The sequence below is a fragment of the Tenrec ecaudatus genome, chromosome 10 (assembly GCF_050624435.1).
Source record: "Tenrec ecaudatus isolate mTenEca1 chromosome 10, mTenEca1.hap1, whole genome shotgun sequence".
NCBI classification, from domain to species: domain Eukaryota; kingdom Metazoa; phylum Chordata; class Mammalia; order Afrosoricida; family Tenrecidae; genus Tenrec; species Tenrec ecaudatus.
This window is the reverse complement of record NC_134539.1, coordinates 102,740,119-102,763,317: the sequence shown is the minus strand read 5'-3', so window position 1 is coordinate 102,763,317 and position 23,199 is coordinate 102,740,119. Positions and strand designations below refer to the sequence as shown.

The window sequence follows — 23,199 nt, the reverse complement described above, 5'->3', positions numbered from 1 at the left end:
TCAGAGAGGCATACCATGTATATTTATGAATAATAACGCTAGAAAATATATTGGAATGATGTGAACATATAATCCAAAGCAATGAATATTATATTTTATGCAAGCAAAGTCATCTGTATTTTAAAAGCAATACTTTTGTAGTTGAAAATAATCTAGGAATGTGTTAGACCCTTCATAGCATAAATATGGCTATTGACCATTTCAACTGTAGCTGGTCACAATAGAGATTATTATATGGTGATACACAATGGATGTTGAAGTCTTGGTGTGAAAGAAAGTGTAAACTATCTCAATAATCTGATTTTGATTACAAATGAAATCATATTTTTGGATATTCAGTTGTTTTTGTGGTACAAAAAAGAACATAAATATAAAATATAAAAAGAGATCCATCTCAAATATAATTCAAGGAGAACATTGATTAAGTCTTAAAAGGGACCAAGACAACGCAAAGACGCAAACACATCATCTAGAGAAGCAGGCCATTAGCACAAGGTCACATGGCATATGCGTATTCACAATCGGGATGAAGGTTAAATGAGACGTGGACAAAGGAAACTGTCATGAATTCATGATTGGTGGCAGATCAACGCATAACAGCTATAGGTAGAACTAGAGGACTAGAAACAGGACCGTGATTAGGGAAGCGTACATTATGTTAGATAGAAGAGCATACAAGATTGGTCCAGGGCCTTCCAACTAAGGTCATGCCAACCCAACAGACTCCTCCCCCAAACTGGTTCCATTATGGTGCTCTCCATCCAGGACACACCAATCAAACCCTCCAAGAGTGACTGCCCTCCCCTGGCTGGCGGGAGAGCGCCTGGAGCAATCCCATGCACGCCGCCTGAGAGCAAGATGATCTACATCCAGAAGTAAATCAATGGAGCCCTAATCCTCCTGAAGACTTGGCAAATAGATTTGCCTGACCATCATCCATAGCCTTTGGTAAATGTGGTTTTCAGAATTTAAGCTTTACTACCAAGTAAAACCTGCCAAAGCCAGAACCTGTATATAATAAAGCAGAAACCTGTCAGAGAAGGAAAGTTCATGTATTTTCTGCTAAAATATGTCATAGATAAGTGGTCTAACTGCACCCTCTCAGAAAACTTGAGAGACCCAGAAAAACTTGGCAGTCCTGTCCAGTTCCAGCTCTTACTATATTGGATATATGAAGCGTCTTCATAAGTTCATGGAAAAAATGAAAGTAAAAGACAATGTAATTTTCTACAAACCTTTTGCGCATCCACCCCCATGCTATTAGAATTATTCTTATCCATTTATTTCTACTTTATAAAGTTAGCTACTAGAGATTTTAAAATTATCTATGTGGCTCACATTTCACATCTATTATATAGTGCTGCCCAATGTATTACGTGAACAATCCTGAACACTGTCTTACCCAGGTTGTCAGGAACTGCCGAGAGGCTTCCAACCTATAGCAACCCCATGCACAGCAGAATGAAACATGGCTCACCGAGTCCTGCCCTCTCCTCACAACAGTTACTGTAGCCAATTATGACAGCCACTGAGCCGAATCTTTCTGACTGAGCAACTTCCTCTTCTATTTTGCTGACCCTCTATTTTATAAAGCATGATGTCCTTCCCCATGGTCTGATCCCACCTGTTAACACACTCGAAGGACATGAGATGAAATCTAGTCACCGTCTCTTCTAAGGAACCTTCTGGCTGTGCTCCTCACACAGAGTGTGGGTACTTTCTATCGACCTACGGATACACAGGAGGTAGTGGTGGTTCAAGGGTAGACCTTCCACCTTCATGTGGAAGACCCAGTCAATACCCAGCCATGGTACTTCCTGTTCAGCCATTACTTTATGCTCAGCCATAGTACTTCACTGCCCGTCAGTGCTGGCATGTGCATTGTTAATGATAATGAACAAGTTTCGGAGAAGTTTCCAGACTACGATGAATTAGGACAAAGGCCTGATAATCTACTTCTGAAAAGCAGTCAATAAAAAAACCTCAGGAATAATGATAGTTTGATCCACAAGAAGCAATATTTTATTCTATTGTGCACAGGATCGGGAACGACAAGTCAGGCTCTGAGTCATCAGCGGGTCTCAACAACGAAAGGAATTTGGCTCAGAACAGGAAATCAGCAAAACACAATAGCTATTATGTGGGAAGGAAACTTGGCTCCCTTTTCCAGATGAAGAAACTGAGGCATATGTGAAAGCATTTAGGGGTGGCATGCTATCAGAGCAACTTTAAAATGTCTTTAAAATAAAATTTGATCTTCCATCTACAAATCAGATCAGGCTATCATGACGAAGTTTTAAGAAAGATACTAAAGCTGAAATTTGTATTAAATCTCAACTGGTTTGTCGATATCCAATTTTAGGACACACAGAAGCATTAAAACTTGGCAAGACTTGTTGTTCATCTTTTTAAAAGCCCCGTGCTTTCTCACATCGGAATTGATTCACTCAGCACTGGTAAGTGGAACGGGCCACACTGGTATCGAATACGCATGAAACGATTGTCTAGCCATCAGTCCTTCTCCTGAGTCTAGCCATCAGTCCTTCTCCTCATCAGTCCTTCTCCAACAGTCCTTCTCCTGTTTCCAGCCAATTCCCAAGCAGCACAGTCTCCTGAGTTGCACAGTCAACCGGTCTTATAGGGTTTGCAAACTTGTGACATTTGGATTGCCAGACCTTTCTGCTTAGGAAACTTTGGATGGATTGGAACTACCAACCCTTTGGGTTAGGAATACAACCTTGGCAGTCACGCACTTAACTGTCCCCCCCACCCCCCAAACAAAAACAACAAAAAGCCCAACAACAACAAAATCCAAACCCAATTCCATCTAGTCAATCTGAATAATAGATAAATAGATAAGGAGGTAGGTAGGTTGTAGATAGATAGATAGATGATAGATAGATAGATAGATAGATAGATAGATAGATAGATAGATAGATAGATAGATAGATAGATATTCCAGCTCCCAGTAGAGGTGCAGCATCCATACATCTTGAGGGGAGGACAGCAGTTGGTTGTGAACTGCCCACCAACAGACTCACTTGTGATTGGCAGCTCAGTGTTTGCCCTGCAGGGAGCAAAGACAGCAGCTCTGCTCAGCATAGTGAGAGCCACTGGGTCCCTTTGGGAAGTTCAAAAGGGCTTCTTGGCTTCCAAGGTCAAATAGAGCAGAGGAAGTTAGGAGAGGGGCAGCCGGAAGTCTGAATGTCCTGCAAACTGGACGCTGTGCTAGCAGCAGGACCCCTGTTAGCGCCCATTGTGTCCCGAAAGCTGTCCGGACAGCTTACACTGGTTGGTGTGTAATGGCCACCACATGAGGCCACTCGCAGAGTTTAGGAAGTGAAGAGATAAGGAACACATCATCCTGGAACAAACAAACAAAAAGCCCCACCTCATGCCAGTTGTAGGACCACCCCCACCCCCAGCCTCCTCGCCCCATGAACCAGCATGGCGTTTGTATCCCTTTCTGAGCTGCTCCCCCGGGAACTTGCAGAGGATGTAGGGTCAGAGGCGGCAGGAGAAGAGGAAACTGCTGTTTATGAAAGGACATTGAACGTTCTGGCTGAGGCGCGCGCGCGCGTCCTCACCTACTAACGCGAGCAAGAAAAGATTGTAACGTTGAAGAGAAGGTCCTAAAATGGATTGTAGTGGTGACTGCCGAACTCTTTTATGGTACATGAATTATATGTGCATAAAAAACTCTTAAAAACTGGGCATATGGACTTGGAGTTGGTGCTGGGTTTTTCGTTTGTTTGTTTTTAATCTCCATCTTTCCTCTTGCTTTATTTTTTTAGTTTATCTCCTAAGAAGTGTGTCCATCCTAGTCCTGATCATCTTAAACTTTCAAAGGCAAACAAGCAAAGGGAGGGGCAGCTGGAGAAGGGGCTTCTCTCAGCGGCTCAGTTAGGTAGCCAGAAGTCCAAGCAGAGCAGAGAAATTCCGGGGTCCCAGACAAATGGGGGCGTGGCGAGCAGCGCGGTCCAGGAAACCACAGCAAAGATTCCAAGCCTAGAGGAGAGGGGGAGTTCAAGGCCTTAGGGGGTGGCTGCAGAAACAAGCTGGGGGCCAGCAGAGCTCAGTGCATTTGCAGAGGCGGCAGAGGCTGCAGTGCATTTGCAGGGCTGCGCCCAGGTGGGGAGCTTGGGGAAGCCCCAACTCCAGTGAAGGGCTCCTGAGGTGCAAGTTAGGCCACCAGGGACCTAGGCCGTGGGAGCTGTCCCCGTGACACCCCTGAATGCCGCTTCCCAGCTTTCCGCTTCCAGGGGCGAGACTGCCGGGGTGGGGGCGAGCAGGGAAGGGGCGTCTCCCCAGGCTGCCCCCGCCCTCTCCCGTGCTATTGGGCTGCAGCTGCAGGACTGCACCGCCGTCCCCCTGTTCATCCCGCCCGCCGGCAGGCGCGGCCCCTGCGCCTCCGTCTGCACCCCGCCGCCAGCGTCCGGGGCTGCTCACACCGGGGCCACTGACGTCACTCCTAAGTTTGCTGCCCTCCGCGCCCCCTGGGTGGCGGGGCGGCGGCTGGCCGTGAGGCGGCGCGGAGTGCCAGCCACCCAGTGAAGGCTGCCTCTGACAGCTCCCCAGGCACCCGGCTCCGCTGCGCCACTCACAGGTGGGGTCTAAGCTCCCTGGAGCGGCCAGGAGCGGATGGAGAGGGGTGGCTGGTCCGGCGCGGGCCTGCGGTCCCCCTCGAAGGCAGCGGGGCTCAGGCCACCTGGCAGCCTTGTCCAGAAGGACCGGAGCCCATCCCAGAGGGTGCGCTCAGGCGCGCCAGGGGTAGCGGGTAGGGGGGACTAGAGACAGCGGGACTGGAGCGCAGTCACTCGCTGCTTCCCGGAGCGCACGGAGCTCAAAGACCCTGGAGCAGCGCCACCCCTCGCGGGGACCAAGCTAGTGCAGCAGGACCTTTGAGTGGAGAACCGCGCTGTGAGGCCACTCGGACCGGGGCGGAGACGCACGCCTCTGCCAGCGCAGCCAAGACCCCAACCGGGCTGCGCTCTGGGGACAGGGGCGCCAGGCGCTGCCCGGGGCTGTGGAAACTTGGGCGCCTCCGAGACGATGGTTTCCTAAGCACGGTCCCGCGTCCTCTCCCGCCCCCTCGATCGGAGGCCGGAGTCCTGCGCGGGGGCTCCCGGGTATCATCCCACCCCCCTCCCCCACGAGGATCCCCGGACGCCGCCTCCCGGACAGCTCGCAAGGCCACCAGGGCGCATTGGCAATGTGGCCCCCATCCAGCGCTCAGGCCCGCTCGGGGCATGTCATGGCACCTGGCGGAGTCTCGGCCTAGCATGGCCCCCGCGCGGCCAGACGACGCCTCCGGCTAGGATGGCCCCGCCGGGCCCGGCCGGCGCCCAGCCCACCTCGGCCGAGCCGCTGTCCCGCAGCATCTTCCGGAAGTTTTTGCTGATGCTCTGCTCCCTGCTCACGTCCCTTTACATCGCCTACTACCTGGCCGAGCGCTGCCAGCCCCTGGCCAGCCCCGTCGTGGGCAGCGAGGAGGCAGCGGCCCCGGGGCGCGGCGCCCTGGCTGGCCGCCCGAGCGAACTGGCGGGGTGGCCCGCGGGCGCGCGGAGAAAGCGCCTCCTGCGTCTGCAGCCTTGGCGGTGGCGCCGGCCGCCTGCGCCGCCCAGCGAGGACGATGGCGAGGAGGCCGCCTGGGAAGAGGACTCCCCGGGTCTGACAGGGGGGCCTGGCGGCTCTGGGGCTGGGAGCAGCGTGGCTGAGAGCCCGCCGGGGACCCTGGCTCTGCTGCTGGACGAAGGCGATAAGCAGCTGCCCCAGGCCATCATCATCGGCGTGAAGAAGGGCGGCACCAGGGCGCTGCTGGAGTTCCTGCGCGTGCACCCCGACGTGCGCGCCGTGGGCGCCGAGCCCCACTTCTTCGACCGCAGCTACGACAAGGGCTTCGCCTGGTACCGGTGAGCAGACGCAGGACTAGGGGGGTGGGGGGGAACCCAATGTGCGGCAGGGCTTGGGGGGCTCTTGGGAGGGCCTTCATGCCTCCCACTTCACCTCCATTCCCACCTCAGGAGGAAGCCAAAGATAATAGCTAGTGGTGGTGGTTCTAAGCTTGAGGCACCCACTAGGATATCTTCTTCCTGGGAGAGAACCGTGGTGGAAGAGGGGCCTGGGGGAACCTTTGGCTTTAACGTTTTTATTTCCCCTTTCTCTGGAATAGGCAATCTTCTCTTTCTTCTTCGTCTCTCGCTCCCATTTCCGTAAATACTTACAAGTCCTTGATTAAAGAAAAAAGTTACATCTAAGTTAGAAACCTGTTCATCGTGTCGTGTGTGTGTGTGTGTGTGTGTGTGTGTGTGTACACGTGGTTGATCCCTTTTCCTAGGAAATTCCATGTTCATTTCTTCTGTGTCTTTTGGGGATTTCCCTATGGTTAATAGTCTTTCACACCAGGTATTTATTTACCTTGACCCTTTGCCAGGCAGTTGTCTTAGATGGTAAGTAATATAGAGACTTAGTAAAAGTGTCAGACCAGAGCCTGGGCCGTTGGGAAATATATGAGATATCCAGCAAGTGCCAGTAACCAAACCTCTGTTTTAAAGAACCCTGTCTTGGTCATCATTTTATTTGGGCCGAGGAATGAGTTTGGAAAGTGCTTTCAATAGTTATGGGGAAAATGAACTCTTGCCGTTGGCCTGACAGAAACTTTTCTTAAGATCTTTACAGAGTTCTAGTTACAAATGAGTTAGTGTGGTAACAAGGGGAGGGCGCAGAGGAAAGAGTGAGCAGAAAAGGGCCTTGGGCTAGATTATGGAGGGGAGGAACCACTGTTAATAAAGTTAAGGAAACAAGTTTATGATTTTAATCTCAATCTATTTGTCTTCTCAAATTTAGACCACCCTTAAGAATAAAAGAAGCCAAACACTAGCAAATCCTAGTGTTGCCTGAAATTTGTTTTATATAAAATGTTGGCTTTTTTTTTTTTTGCCTCTAGAGCACAAGCAACATTATATACCAGAATTTTTCATTTGATAAGTGTGATCTTGTTCGCTGGTACCTACTATTCTTTTTGTTATTTGAACTGAACAATATTCCCAAAGTTGTAATACACGTTAGATCTATTTTAAAAACCCTGTAAATTCACCCCCCAAACAGCAGTGGATGGGATTGGACAACGTTTATTTATTTGAGGAATCGGGCACACGCTCAGATTTCAGAAGCAGAAGTCACGGTAACCCAACTCAGGAGAACACAGGCTTTAAAGGTAACTTTCCATTTGTTGGAAAGAAAAACAAACAACCACCCCTCCATATCGTCTGTATATCATTGAAAATCATCAGCCACTTAAAAACTCCTCGGGCGTTTCTGTCGCTTCTGTTGTATCCTCTGGGAAGTTCTTATAAAAATGACCTGTTGAATTTGGGAACAACAGGTCCTTCTTTTTCACACAAAGGGGCTCTGTTTTTTCCATCAAGGACACAAGAAAGAAGTGATTAAAGACCTCTAAAACCCTTATCTGGAGAAGTTTGCATTGAATTCGGTCTCATACCATGCTGTAAGTGAACACATTTCAAGCTGACTGCCGAAACATCTGAGAGCACGGTTGGCTCCGATATGCTGTTAAATGTGGTGAAATGTTTAGGATGAAAACTCCTTATTTTCATTTTGTCAGATACACTTTGGTTCCCACAAAGTACGATTGTTTCCTTTCATTCCAGAAGTGGGTGTTTGATTTTGAGAGCCCAGTGCATCACACTGCCCTGGGGCAGCTTCCCAGGAAGCTTTCCGGGCTCAGGGAAGAGCAGGGAGGCCTCCAGGTAAGCAGCAACACAGTATTATCCAACAGCACGGAGCGGGGGAAAGGGAGGGAAAAGGAGTCATAAACCTCTAGGTCACTATTTCCTTTGGAAACTGGATGCAGGCACGAAAGTACATCTCCACTTGGATTATTTCCTCCAGCAGTAGGGCTGTGTGAAGCAATGGATAGTGTTACAAAAAGAACTGCCCAGTAGACTTCCTGGTGTGGGGCATTTGATTTTCTAAGTGTTGGAGCAATGTTTAATCATTGTCATTAAAAAAAAATGAAGGCTTGCATTTCACTCAATGATAAACTCTTATTTAAAAGTAAATCTATCTATCGAACCTGGGTTGCATAATTTTAAAATGAAATTCCCCCCCATCGTTCTCTTTCTTCTTAGCTTTAAACTTAGAGTTTGGTGTTGGGTAAGAAATACTGAAGTCTTCACTCAGGGCCTAGGGGTTGAGTCTGCCTCATAGAAGGTCACAGAATGATTGCTTAGCCAACATTTTAAAACAAAATATTCCATTCAACTTTCCACAATAAGTTAAAATTTTCAATACAGGATTTCTATGAATCACTTTTGGTCATACACACACAGATTCTGTTATTTGTACACTGAAGCAAATTATAGAATATAAAAACCCATATATTATTTTTAGATGCTCACTGACATGAGAGAATCCTGAAATACCTAAACCTATTTTTTTGTCCTTGGATATCTCTCATTTTCTATAATAGTTTATTGTGGCAGTGCCCCCTACTGCCCCAACATAGAAGCCTTCTCTGGCTGAGGAAGATTGAAAGAATTCTTATGAAGAATGAGTTTGGGAGGAAGAAATGCCAAGTGCCAGGAGCCTTCAGGAAATTCCCCTTATGAAGAAAAAAGTAAATGAATTGCTTTACTAATTGTGTCTTCAGAACAGAGTCACTGGCTATTTTGCTATAATGATGCTGTTGGCTAGGTGTTGGACTGCTAACCACTAGGTCAGTGGTTCAAACCCACCAGCATCTCCTGTAAAGATCTGCAGGCTCAGAAACCCAGTGTTGGGTTGCTCTGTGTTGAAATCAAGTCTGATGACAGAGGTTTGCCATTTGAACAAACTTTCAATAAGAGTAGAGAAAATGATTTGTTATTTTAAAGCATTGAAAAATACAGTTATTCACATTGATTTACAATATCCTAATTGCCTATGGGTTTGCTATGAGTTGGAATTGATTTGATGACAGTGAGTTTGTGGGGTTTTTTGTTTGTTTGTTTTGGTAAACAAATATGTGTGTGAGTGTTTGACTTACCCCAAAGACACTTATTCATAAAATATTTAAAGAGCCCTGGTGGTGGAGAGGGCTGCATGTTGTACTGCAAACCTCAGGGTCAATGGTTCAAAACCAGCAGTCACTTCAAGGGAGAAAGATGAAGCTCTATACTCCCTGAAAGAGTTACAGGCCATTCTACTCTGTCCTATTGGGTTGCTATGAGTCTATGAAATTGGCTTGGTGGCACTGGTTTTTTTTATACGTGTTGTGTGTGTGCTGAAAGAGAGAGAGAGAGAGAGAGAGAGAGAGAGAGAGAGAGGGAGAGAGAGAGCGGGAGAGGGATAAATACCTGGTTACTGTAATTTTTCCATCTGCTACTTTGGTACATGATCATAGGCACCTATTATTCAATCTCTTATGTCTGTTTCCCATATTTTAATGATTTTTCTTTAATGAGCCTGCAAAATTTCAGCAGAAAATAAATCCATGCTAAATGTATTTTACTCTATTGCATACAGGCAACTCACTCACCTTGGAGTTTTAGACTTAGTTCTCCTTGGCTTCATCAACATTTGACGTTTTTTGACCTCCCGTTACCACTGCCTTGTGTTTTCCATCCGTTGTAGAGGGGGTCTGCGGAGTGGAACTTCTGGTGTCTCTAAGGAGGACTAGGGACTCTGTAGCAGCTGGAAGCAGCTGCAAAGCATCTAGTTGTGCAGTTTCCCATCCTCTTGTGCCATAAGCCCCTTCTGCACAACAAGTTTGAAACGAAACTTGAGCTGAGGGAGCAGCAAAATTTGGCCACCCATGCAAGGTCATCTGGACCAAAGAACGAAGGGGCTGTCTGTATTTTAATGCAAAGAACACGGGGAAGTTGAGTGGTGAGAGACCAGAAAGTCGCTCTTCGGGACTCTATGTCTAGGCTACGGATCTTCTGAGGAGAGGGCATGCAGTCGTCTGTAGAGACAGTCCCCGGAGCTCTCTCTGCCTGAGCTCTCTCTGCCATATGGTGACAGATTATGACAGCACCCTTACAGAAACCACACTGCAGTCACTTTCTTTGCTGCAAGTTTCAACTCGGGACTTGAGCAATAGAATTCAGTCAACCAAGTTCTTGTGTGTGTGTCTGTGGGTATGTGTAAATCCAGCACTTGGAAAAACAAACACTCACTAGATGGGAAACGTGATGGGATTTTTTTAAAGAACGTGATTCAATGGTTGGGAAACTTTGGAGCAATGTTGGGCATGTGTTGTTAGGTGCCATCCAAGTTGGTGGCGAGCTATAGTGGCCCCATGCACACGGAGTGAAGGCCTGCCCCGTGCGGAACCCCTTCACAATTGGCCCTATGCTTGAGCCCATTGTTGCAACCACTGGATCCACACATCTTACTGAGGGTCTTTTTTGTTGCCGCTCGACTTTATGAAGCATGATATTCTTCTCCAGGGTCAGGAGTCTCCTGACAACATGTTCAAACTAGACACTTAGCATCTGGGAAAAGTTTTGTGGCTCTGCAAATCACAAAAACCAATTGCCATCAAATCAATTCTGACTCATGGTGAAGATTGCTATCTACAAAATTTTGATGACTGATTTTTAGAGGTAGATTACCAGACTTCTTCTGGATTTACTCAAACTTTCAGTTAGCAGTCAACACACGAGACATTTGATGTCACTCAGAAATTCACATGGGGATCATACCCCATAGTCGAAAATCAAACCCACTGCTACCAAGTCAATTACTACTCACAGTGCCCAAAGACTGCCTCATCTTTCCTCTGCAGAGCAGTTGGTGGGTTTGAACTGCCAACCTTTTGGTTTGCAGTCCAAGTATTATCTTACAGCACCACCGTGGTAGATCAGGCATCGTAAGAAAAACACCCTGTGCATTTGATAGGCGCTAGATATGGCATGGATGGCTTGTGTGAATGAATATTCTTTTTAATGAGGATATTTATAGTGTGCTGATATAATTTATGTGAAACACATAAACATTTATGAGCCAAAAATAATCTATAATCTTCTAACTTCTAATCCCCCCAAAAAAGACACTTGGGCTAAAATATTTGTCTTGTATGGATACGCTTTTAGAAAGGCCAAAGGTGAATAAGTGCATATGGTAGAAAGTCAGGGGAGTGAAATTAATCTGTGCTATTAATAGACATCAGGGGATGACTTCACATCGTGGTCACATCTTGAAGAGCAAAAGGGGTCCGATGACAGTGTGAAACGACGATAGGAAAGATTTATTAGGAATGAAGGTTAGAATTTGTCACTCGGAGAAGCATTCTTGTAAGGGTTAAAAAGCAAAATCCTCTTCTCCAGTGAGTGGGGGGGTGGGCAGCAGTCTTCTTTGATTGTGGCATGTAGCGCCACCTAGTGTGAACAAGTGCAAGTCGGCCAGCAACGGGAAGGGTGGACCTGGGAGCACATTACAAGGGCCTCTCGTTTGACTGTACTTCGCATTGCTGCAGTCGGCAGATTCAACACTTTGAAAATATAACACATTGTAGCTTTGGGATGCCCCTGCATCGAGCAAGTCCGTGAGTGCCATTTCCCCCCAAATTTTTGCTTATTTCTGTGTCACGTGCTGGTAATCCTCACAGGTCACACTTTGGGGTAATGTTCTCGAACACTTTATAGCTTCCAGTGTTATGCACATGCAACTTCCACATAGACTGGGAAACAAACAAGCAAAAAATTCATGACATGACTCAATTTATAGTGTGGCCCAGAACTGAACCTGCAATATCTTTAGGGTAAGCCTGCATTTGAACTCTGTACCACAAGGGTAGGAGAAGCAATGCGACTTGTGTTGAGATAGCAGTTACGCTTAGCGTAACTGAGCTGCATGCAGCCTGTGAGCCTTCTGGTAGCTTGCTTCTATTAGTCAGGGACTTTATTCTTTGGAGAGAAATAAAAGCGAAGGGCTTTCAAAATAAACCTGAGAAATGAGATAGGAATGATGAAGAGACTTACATTAGCCGTGCAAATGACGGAGGGAAATCCCATATGCCCCAGATTAGTTGTGTTAGTGTGTGTTTGCCCCTGTTTCTGAAAGTCAGCTTTAAATAAAAATACTTCCAGATGATTCCATTTCAACATCAGTAACACAGCCTTACTCCGTATCCAATGTTGCGCAGTGTCTAGTGGAGGGCTCCCTGAGCCTTGACCGGGAGCCAGTGAGAGCTGTTTAACCCTTCATTCACCCGAGACACGCTGTTGAAGAGCCTGTCCACTGCCTGCGTGACATTTTCAATCAGGTAGTGCTTCTGTTTACTCCCTGTTGAGGGGACTTAAGATGGGAGGTACTGGTGGCCCAGCAAAAATGAAGACCGGACAGGGGGCCAGTGTGCCTTTGCCTGGCAAAACCTGGCAGGCACCATCCTAACTAAGTGAACAGGATCTCCACCTCTGATAGACGGCGGCAAGGAAAAAGTATCACAGTTTAAAGAACATCTTCCCTCAAACCCACAACCTCAGTCTACTCCTGAGAAAGTATCCATCACATCGAGAGCGAGGGGTATTCTATGCAACACCCAATCAAAATCCCTCAAAAGTATCCCAAACCCATTACCATGGAGTCAATGCCAACTCATAGCAGCCCTAGAAGACAGCAAAGAACTACCCCATTGAGTTTCTGAGGCTGCCATCTCTAGGGCTTCATCAGTTCAAACCCACCAGCCTCTGCTTGGGAGAAAGACGAGGCTGTTTTCTTCCCAAAAGATTGACAGCCCCAGAAACCCTGGGTAGCAATTTGACTCTGCCTTTGAGGGGAGTTAGGAGTTGCAACTAACTAAGTTGCAATGGATTTGGTTTGGAGTTTTCAGGGCTGCAGACGGCCACATCTGCTGAGGACCTGGGAGCTTCCAACTGCAGGCCTAGCCGTAATCAGCTGCGTGCTTCACCACTGCACCACGGAGACGCCTCTCAAACTAGCCACGGCTGTGTAAAACAACTTCAGACTAATCAACTGCCACCGATCCGAGGAGACCAGGGAGACTAATTACTAATCAGCCAGTGCCTACGTGCTTCATGATATCCTTGATTGAAGGAATCCTGGTAGCCTAGGGAGTTACTCATTGGACTGCTAAGCTGAAGGCAGGCAGTTCTAACCCACCCACTGCTCCAAAGGAGGAAGATGAGACTATCTTCCCTCATAAAGATTGACAGCCTCAGAAACTCAGAGGCTGTGAGTTCTACCCTGACTTTGAACGGAACTCCACACACTGGCAGTGAGGGAGCGAGTCTTGATTGGATCCTGGGAAAGGCATTAATGGAAGAACTGGTGAGATCCAAATAAAGCCTGTGAGTTGAGACTATGATACAAAATTCACCGTGTTGGTTACGATCATTGTTCTTGTGTAAAATGCCCACCTTAGGGGAACCTGGATGAAGGTGTACATGGGCATTCTCTGTGCTGTCTTTGCAATTTTAATATCTAAAACTATGTTTGAACAAGAAGTAAAACAATAACAGCAGCCACAAATAAAGCACAGAAGGGTAGCCCAATGGACAGGGTTTCTTCTTGGGGTGCTCCCTCTGTTCATGCCTGTCCCCCTTTCGCTCCAGCCTCCTTCTTTCCTCGCCTCTGAAGATTCCCTGAGCTGAGGTGCTGAGGTTGCCAGCCCCTCTCCCACGACCACCACCTGTCGCTTCCAGGTGTGTGAATGTGTCCCTCAGCTCACTTTGTCATAAAACAGCCTCATGACATCCTTCAACTCTCTAGCTCCAAGGACACAGACTTTTTTTTTTGCACAGGTGGCCAAATGTCAAGTAGAGAAGCCTTTGCTAAAGCATCCCTACTTGTCACAGAATTTTTCCTCGTGATAGAAAGCAGCAATTTAGAAGCAATGGAGGGTTTTTGATCACACACACACGGTTTTGCCCTACAGTGTTTTGCCACAAAGCATGTCTGCATCTGGAAAGCATGTTGAGGATGAAGGGATGAGCCATGACTGTGGGCACTCCTCAGAGCTGAGATGGGAACACGGTCCAGATGACATTCTGTCAAGTTGCTGGACCTAATAATTTAACCTTTGGTTTAGGGGCAATGGCTTCTAAAACCAGCTCTGGGAGCAGAACAGATGTGGACCCACCCCTGGTTAAAGGAAGAGGGAGGAGAGGACACCGGTAGGCCAAGGTGCCTGCTGGTTATTCCGGCTGGGACTGGTCAACTGGGGCTGCCCCCGCTATCAGAATCAAATTTTCCCATTTAGATTGTATGCTGGCATGTTCTGCTTCTGTTTTCAAAAACATAGTTGTGGATCTAGGGTCTTGTTTAATTGGGTAATAAAAGTCTCCCTCAAAGCATTTCCTTTGATATTTTTAACAATTATAAAAATAGTCTTGTCTATATTATATTTTTACTTATGAGAAAAGAATCCCTGCTCTATCTAGAGACTGAAAATAAGTGAATGGTGTTTCCTTTCAATCTCTGGTTCACGTACCTCCCTCTCCACTGGATCGGTTTTCTAAACCTGTTTCTTGCATGTGACATAGATAAAGATACGTGCTGTGATTAAATAAATCGCTTTTCCCCACTAGTTGCTTGCTACAAGGGGGCTTCAAAAGTTCATGGAAAAATGAAATTAGAGCAAATTTTCCTAAAAAGTTCTGAGATCCATATATATATTTCATTTTCGGTTGGTAGACACATTTCTTCATGCATTCTGTATTTTTCATTCAACAGAAAAATATTTGAAGTTAGATATACTAAAACCCTGTACCATTCATTTGGTAAAGTACATCTTTTAAAAACTTAGTTTTATTGAACTTTAATTAGCACCTCACACCATTTCAACAGTTCAGTCATAGTAAGAAGGGCTGTGCGATCATCCCCTGATCTGCTTTGGAACATTTTCTTCCTTCTTGTATCTTCCTTCTTGACTCTCTATTTCCCCCACTCTCCCGCTCTGTGCCACCAGATAATTATTTCAGTTACTGTCTTCATAAGAGGAACCTTGCAGTCAGCAGTTTGAAACCACCAACTGCTGCTTAAGAGAGAGATGAGGCTTTCAACTCCCATAAAGAGGTAGTCTTGGAAACCCGCAGATAAGTTCTCTCCGACTTGCTGGGTCGCTATGAGTGTGTATTGACTCAATGACAGTGATTTAAGATCATTTTATCGGGGGCTCTTACAGCTCTTATAGCATTCCATACATCAATTGTATCAAGCATATTTCTACATGTGTTGCCTAAGGGATTTCTCTGACCTGGATTCTTTGTCCCGAGTTCTTATCTGTACCTATGTACCTGTTCCGGCCTAACCCTCAATGAAAGACAGGACTGGGGTCATGACAGTGGGGGGTGAGGAAGCCTCCAGGAACCAGAGGAACATTGTGTTTCATCAGTGCTATGCTGCACCCTGGCTGACTGGTTGACTCGTCCCTATATTGTGGCCCTCTGTGAAGGCATGTCCCATTGTCTACAGATGGGTTTTGGATCTCTGGTCCGATGCCCCCCCCTCATTCTCAGCAATATGTTTTTGTTTGTTTTCTTGTTGTCTTATGATGCCCATTATCTGATACCTTATGATGCCCATTACCTGACATATCATGATTTTACAGGTTGGTGTGCTTCTTCCATGTGGGTTGTTGTTTCTCTGCTAGATGGCTGCTTATTTAACTTCAAGCCTTTAAGACCCAGATCCTATATCTTTTGATAGCCAGACGCCATCAGCTTCCTTATTATTATGCTATCCGCCATCAAGTTTCCCTTTTCCCTCTTCCCTCCTCTGCTCATTGTGGTCCATGCCCAATGGAATTGGATACACACAATGTGATCTACAGAATTTTCATGAGTTGACTTTTTTGGGGGAAGATCTCCAGGGCTTTCTTCCTATTCTTTCTTAGTCTGGAACTTTTACTGAAACCTTTTCAGTATCATTGCAACACACAAGGATCCACTGAGAGACAGGTGATGGCTGTAGGTAAGGTGTATTGGCTAGGAATTGCACCTGGCTGTTCCTCATGGAAAATGATAATTCCATCACTGGTTATCATGAGCTGCTTGATCCAAGCCATGGTATTTTCAGTTGCCTCATAGGCATGTGAAAATTGGACATTGAGTTAGGAAGACTGAATAATTGGTACATTTAACTTACTGTGCTGTGAAGAATATTGAAAGTGCCACGGACCCCCAAGAGAACAAACAAATATGTCTTGGAAGAAGCACAGCCAAAATGCTCCATAGACAAGGAGGGCAAGACTTTGTCGCATGGACATGGGGCATGTTATCAAGAGAGACCAGACCCTGGGCAAGTACATCGTGCTGGTTAAAGTAGAGGGGCTGCAAGAGGGAGGAGGACCTTTAGCAAGGTGGATTGACCCAGTGGCTGCATCAATGGGCCTACACATAAGAACAATTGTGAGGATGGCACAGGGCCAGAAGGCTGTTCCTTCTGCAGTACGTGAAGTTGCTATGAGTTGGAACCTACTCGATGGCACCTAATAACATCTTATTGATGAGAAAACAAAAAGAAAGTAGTTTGCCATTCTAGGGCTCATTTTTCTTGCACAAGTCAGAAGCATACCACTGGGATTCTCTGTACATTTTCAGAATTGTCCACATGTCCTCTACCACCACAGAGTTGATGCCAACTCATAGGATTCACGACGACTGGTTTCTGAGACTGAATCTTTACAGGTACAGATGGCCTCGTCTTCCTCTGGAGGACCATCTGGTGGGTTTGAATGGTTGACCTTTTGATTAACAACTGAATGCTTATCCCATAGTGCCAGCAGGGCTCTCGATGAATGTGGTGCCCACATGTTTTGACTCCCTCTCCCTTCAGGTGGGGAACAGAGAGGTGAGCACCCCACACTGTCTCCCTGAGCTCCCAAGAAGGATTAAGTTTCTCGAACTCCCAGTGGTGACATCAGTAATGGTAATGACACCCCCCTTTGTTGGCTTTCTTCTCTTTGCTAGTTCATTCCTTCTTCCACAGTTCTATTTTCTGGGGCCATCTTTTTTGTTTGTTTTGTCTTTATAAATAATTTTATTGGGAGCTCGCACAACTCTTATCACAATCCAACCATCCATCCATTGTGTCAAGCACATTTGTACATTTGTTGCCATCATCATTCTCAAACATTTTCTTTCTATTTGAGCCCTGAGTATCAGCTCCTCATTTTTATCCCCTCCTTCTCCCCACCCACCGTCCTTCACGAACCTTTGATAATTTATAGGTTATTATTTTTCGTGTCTTACACTGTCTAATGTCTCCTTTCACCCACTTTTATTTTGTTCTTCCCACAGGGAGGGGGTTATATGTAGATCATTGTGATCGGTTCCCCCTACCTCCCCCCACCTTTCCCTTACCCTCCTGGTATCACTACTCTCATTAAAGGTCTTGAGGAGGTTATCTGTCCCGGATTCTCTGTGTTGTGAACTCTTATATGTACTAGTATACATCCTCTGGTCTAGCCGGATTTGTAAGGTAGAAGTGGGATCATGATATTGCGGGGAGGAGGAAGCATTAAAGAACTAGAGGAAAGTTGTATGTTTCTTCAGTGCTATACTGCACCCTGACTGGCTCATCTCTTCCCTGAGACCCTTCTGTAAGGGGATGTCCAGTTGCCTACTGATGGGCTTTGGTTCTCCACGCCACACACACCCTCATTCACAGTGATATGTTTTTTTGTTCTTTGTTGCCTGATACCTGATCCCTTCAACACCTCGTGATCACACAGACTGGTGTACTTCTTCCATGTGGACTTTGTTGCTTCTGAACTAGATGGCTGCTTGTTTACCTTCAAGCCTTTAAAACCCAGATGCTATATCTTTTGATAGCCAGGCACCATCAGCTTTCTTCACCACATTTGCTTATGCACCCGCTTTGTCTTTAGCAATCATGTCTGGAAGGTGAGCATCATGGAATGACAGTTTAATAGAACAAAGTGTTCTTGCATGGAGGGAATACTTGAATAGAGGCCCAATTTCCATCTGCTACCTTAATAATACACCTATAAATATATGCATGTAGATCTATTTGCACATTGTCATATGTAAATATATTTACATATGTACATACCTGTATTTAGACCTATATAAATGCCCTTGCCTCCTAGTTCTTTCCTCTATTTCCTTTGACTTTCCTCTTGCCCCACTATCATGTTCAGCCTTAATTTGAGTTTCAGCAATTCCTCTTGGTTACATTGCCCTTGATCAAGCCCTACTAGGCCTCTTAAACCCTCCTCGCCATCAATTGGGATCACTTGTTGTTCCCTTGTCCCTGGAGTTGTTAAAACCCTTTCTCCTGCCTCTCCCTATTCCATGTCTCTCTAGAACTGTCCATCGTTTTCTCCTCCAGATTGTTCATCTCACCTATCATATCAGATAAACCTACAGAGACAATAGTATGCACACAAAAACAAGACAAAGCAAAACAAAGCAACAAAAGAAAACAAAACAACAACCAAAACAAAAAACAATTACCAGGAAAAAAAGCCTGTAAATAGTTCAAGGGTTGTTGACCTTCAGGAGTATTTTCTGATTAAGTCTGGTGGGGTCCCACACCCTGGCCCCTAAGTCTATTTTTGGTATTCCCTGGAGACCTCGTTGTTCTGCTCCCCTTGCTGTTTGGTTGCACGCCCTTAGTGTTTTGCCTCGGTGTGGTGAGGTCAGAGTTTTATTTTTTGATCAAGACAAACGTGAACTCAGAACTGAGTTCCACAGCACAAGGTCATGATAAAGTTACAACAGTTCTGAGTCTGGGGCCATGTTTGAAATAAACTTCTTTCATTCAACAAGCAAGCACCAACAATACAACACACACACACACACACACACACACAGATCCTGCTGACAGCAAGTGAAGTAAAGAAAATACTTTCTAAAACACAGAAATGTAAACAGAAGGCAGCACAGGAAGCAAATGGGTTCTCTCGTTCTTACTCTTCATATGTTTACACAGTTTGATTGATATTCCCATATATTTTTTGAAGTAAAGTTAATATCCCCTCCCCAAATCAGGGGACAGCACCCTTCTTAGTGCCAGTGTTGTTCTGTCTATCTTTAGTGTTATTTATAGTAGTGGTTCTCGAATTGATTTTTCCTAGGAGGTCACTGTATTGCCAAACCCTGACTCTGTACTGGGCAGACCATTAACACAGAAGCCGTGGCCACTGACTTGACCTTTCTTTGGGTCCAGTTAGAGAGAACCACTAACTAATAGAATGATGCCATTAGAAGGCATCTTAGAAAGACAGACTCTTTTATTTATTTGTTTTCATATGAAGAGACAGGGGCAAATTCATTCCTTAAATGTCTTGGCCAGGACCAACAAAAAATCTGAACTTACAACTTCATTTTCAGGATTTAATTCTGGATAACTCAAAAAACAATGTCATGTCCCCTTCCCCCGCCCCAATTATACAAATTCCATTTAGGAGAATTTAATATATATATATATATATATATATATATATATATATATATATATATATATATATACTCATAGATTTTCGAATCTGGCTGGCATGATCGGCCTTTGGATCCTCCTAAGTAATGTGTGTTTTATGGTCGTTGCCTGCTTGTAAAAGATTAGTAAGAGAAATCGGAGTGCAGACAGGAAAAGTTTGCTTTCTCTCTCTTGAGTGTTCCAAGGAGGAAGTAATCAATCAAATTATGGGAATAAAATTCCTTTCCCCTCTTTTAGAGTTCTTACTTGGATTAGATCTTTCCTTTCACTAGGAAATATCTAAGTTGCTAAGATGGCTTGAATGACAAAGTCAAAACTGATGTATTTGTGATGGTCATAAATCTTCGCAGATTCTCATTAAATGCGAGTCTTTAGAAAGGAAGCGGGCTTGTGTTGCATCTGAATTTACATTCCCAGCGCGAGCTGCTCCCCCACTGCCTTCCTTAACTGAAGTCCTGTGTGCTCATGGTTTCATAAGTCCAGACCGTAGGAAAATGATGCCGGGAGACCAGTGATTTCATTTCTCAAAGCTTTCAAGTAAGCGGAGCATTACATCTGTGCTGTTTGGGGTTGTTGTTAATTTCCTGGTGGGCTCTGATTATGCTGGTAGTTTCTTTCATCAAATGTTGTGGGTTTTGTTTTCTTGTTTGTGTTTTTTTAAGAAGCAAAAGCCACTTGTTTTTCTTTCTAATGAGGCCCTACTCATTCTTCTTAGTGTAGGAAGCCTTGGGATTACAGTATCTATCATAAAGGCTTTCTCCAAAGCCAGAGGCTCTCCTAGCACGCTCTGCTAGGGTTTAATGATGGAAAGAAAACAAATTGGATCTGTTTTATATTTGCATGGAGGGGAGGTCATGGGGAGCTAGTGCTCGTAAGGAGCATTCTTGGGGTTTTCAGGCGCATTTGCCCTGTGGTGAATTGGAGAACTCACTTCGGAGAAACTTGGCCTGTTACTGTTTTCATTGTTAGGTGTCTTCCGGTTAGTGTCTGCTCCTGGCAACCCTTGTGACAGGGCAGAACTGCCCCTCTGCGTTTTCTAGACCGTGTTCCTCACACAAAGAGCCCTGGTGGTGGACTGGTTGAACACTCGATTGCCAACAGAAAGGCTAGTGGTTCCAATTCAGTGGTCACCCACTGCAGAAAGACGTGGCAGCCAGGAGGCCTTCTGTAGAGGGATGGCTTATCAAGCCCGGGAAGGAAAGGGGAGCGCTCAGAGTTGGTATTGACTGGAAGGCACACAATAGCAGCAGCCATTTTCCCTGAGAGCAGATTGCCAGTTGTTTGTTCCAGGGGCTGCCGGGGGGCGTTGGCGGCCCCGACTTTTCAGTTAGCAGCTGAGCACGTTCCTATGTTCCTCCTGTTTCTCCAGGGCTCTCTGGTCTTCTGGTTTTACCTTGGATTCTGGATTTGTATTTATTTATTTTGGTAAAAATCAAATTGAGAATAATTCATGTAGTCAAAACACAAACCCACAGCCAAACCAAACCATGTCTATGATGGAACAAACCAAGCCACCTCTTCGTAAGGAGAAGGCTGCTGTGCCACAGCCGTGGCTCACGATGAAGACCAGAGTTAAGCTACAGGCCCCGCTGGAGCCTGGTCTGGCATCTTGAAACCGCACAGGAAAGTGGACAACTGCCCCTGTGGGCTTTGAGGCTGTAACTCTTAGAGTGAACCAAAAGCCTCATCTTCCTCCCTTGGAGGGGCTGGTGGTTTCAAACTGCTGACCTTTTGACCCGCCGTCCAATACCACCAGGGATCCTTACAGAGCACAGTTAGCTGGTAAATATCTGCCATTCACCCAGAATTACCCAAGCTTTGGATCAAAGTCTGTGCCTGCATCATGCAGCCAATCATTTCTAAAAAGCGATTCATAGAATAAAATAAGAGATATGAGAGTGGAGTCCCTGGAGCCAGGACAGGCATCACATACATATGCACATAAGTGTGCAGGGGTTGGATGGAGTGTAAAAAGTATTTCTTAGAATATATAATAGCAAATAGTGTGAAAAACACTGGTTGTAGTGGGTCACACACTGGGTCACTAACCATACGGTCAGCAGTTTGAAACCACCAGCTTCTCCTCAGGACAAAGATGAGGCTCTCTACTCCGCTAACGAGCTACCCAGTCTCAGAAACCCATGGAGACAGTTCTACCATGGGTTACAGAGTGACTATGAGTCATAATTGACTCAATGGCAGTGAGCTTGGTTTGGTTTTGGACTCTACACAGTAAGTGTGTTTTAAAAGAGTCACTCGAGTGGCCTTTATTGAGAAACTACGGGAGAAGGTTCTGTGCTGTGGATCCTGAAGCTCAGCCATTCACCAGTGCATCCGCAGGGCCTGCGACTGCACCTGCCACCTAATACATTTATTATTTGTCCAATGCAAAGAAAAGGTCAGGCCAGGGTTCGGTAACTTTCTTTTGTCGGTAGAGGTTCAGGTAGTAAACATTTTAGATTTTGTGAGACCCAGGTGCCCACTACAAATACTCCGTGCTGTCTTCATAGTGTGGTAGCAGCTGCCGATAATACTTGTTGGTCAACAAATGGGTGCAGCTGAGTCCCAGCTAAACCTCCTCTTCTACATCAGGCCTTCGGCCCACTGGCCATAGTTTTCAGACTTCCAGACCAGGCTAAGGCTTTGACTAGGTAGCACGATCCTCCTTTCCTTAAGGCTCTCTGGTGGTCCTGGTGGTGTCAACTGGCTGCTAGCAGTTCAGTCTGAATGGTGTCAGCAGCAGTGGATTGGTTCTTCCCTTACTTGTCTTGTTACTCTGGTGAGCAGCCGAGATGAGCCATTCATGTGAAGATGCATCAATGGCATGGTTTCCATGATTCCCTTCCTACACGGATTTGAGTAAGAAATACGAGTAAGTGAACCATCTCTGTGGCTGTGTGAGAAGGTTATACTCCATTCAGAATGTTCAGTGGTGGCTGGAAGTCTGCAGAGCATTTTGAGAAATATGCATAGTTGGTTTGGATGATGGCGTTTTCCAGACCTAGGGTTATACTCTTAACTGAGAATATCCTATTTTGGAAAAGTCACCCTCTACACATAACTCAAAGTCACCTTTGTCTTTTTTTTAAGTTTAATAATCCATTTGAGGCTTCCGTGTCTTTGTACTTGGGCACATTTAGGGTGTAGTGCTTCCTCTCTTTCCTCTGGGAGATGTTGGCAGGTGAAAGCCTGTAGCACGGTGACCTTGAACCTTATCACCTGGTCTCTACACCCAGAAACAACCTCACCATGCAGCTGAATTCAACATGCTGTCTGTGCAGCGTGGAGGAAACACAGTCAAATTTGGGGACCAACTTTTCTGAGAATTATTCAGTGATACATCTTAAGGAGTTTGGGCTTAATGCTAGAGCATTGCTGTCCAGTAGAAATACAGTGAAAACAACAGATATGAGTTAAAAGATTTTAATAGCTACTTTAATAAAGTAAAAAATGAAGATGTGAAATTGATTTTCATGTAATATCTTAAATTAACCCAACATATCTGAAAGATAATTATGTCAAGATTGAACCAATATAAAACATTGTCAATAATGGGTATCCATGCTTATTGATAGCTTGGTGTCCAGGGCTGGCTGCAAAGAAACTTCTGCTTCTGTTTGGAATGGCTGACTCGGGAAGCATAAGGAGGTGCACTGGAGATGGGATGAGCCTTGAGAGGATGTGGAGGCATCCGGTGGATGGAGCAGGGAAGTCAGAACTGAAGAGTGCAGTGGGCATCCTGGTCAGGATTTTCCACAGACCCGGAACTAG

General features: G+C 45.7%; 1 protein-coding gene across 1 annotated transcript in view; it reads left to right on the top strand.

Annotated features, from left to right (window-relative positions):
* The first annotated feature begins 5,319 nt into the window (after nucleotides 1-5,319).
* LOC142458132 (heparan sulfate glucosamine 3-O-sulfotransferase 3A1) overlaps nucleotides 5,320-23,199 on the top strand; it is a 120,344-nt gene continuing 102,464 nt past the window's right edge. The window contains exon 1 of the mRNA XM_075559178.1: nucleotides 5,320-5,912. Within this exon, the coding sequence (XP_075415293.1) occupies nucleotides 5,320-5,912 (593 nt within the window). The remainder of the gene's footprint in view (nucleotides 5,913-23,199) is intronic.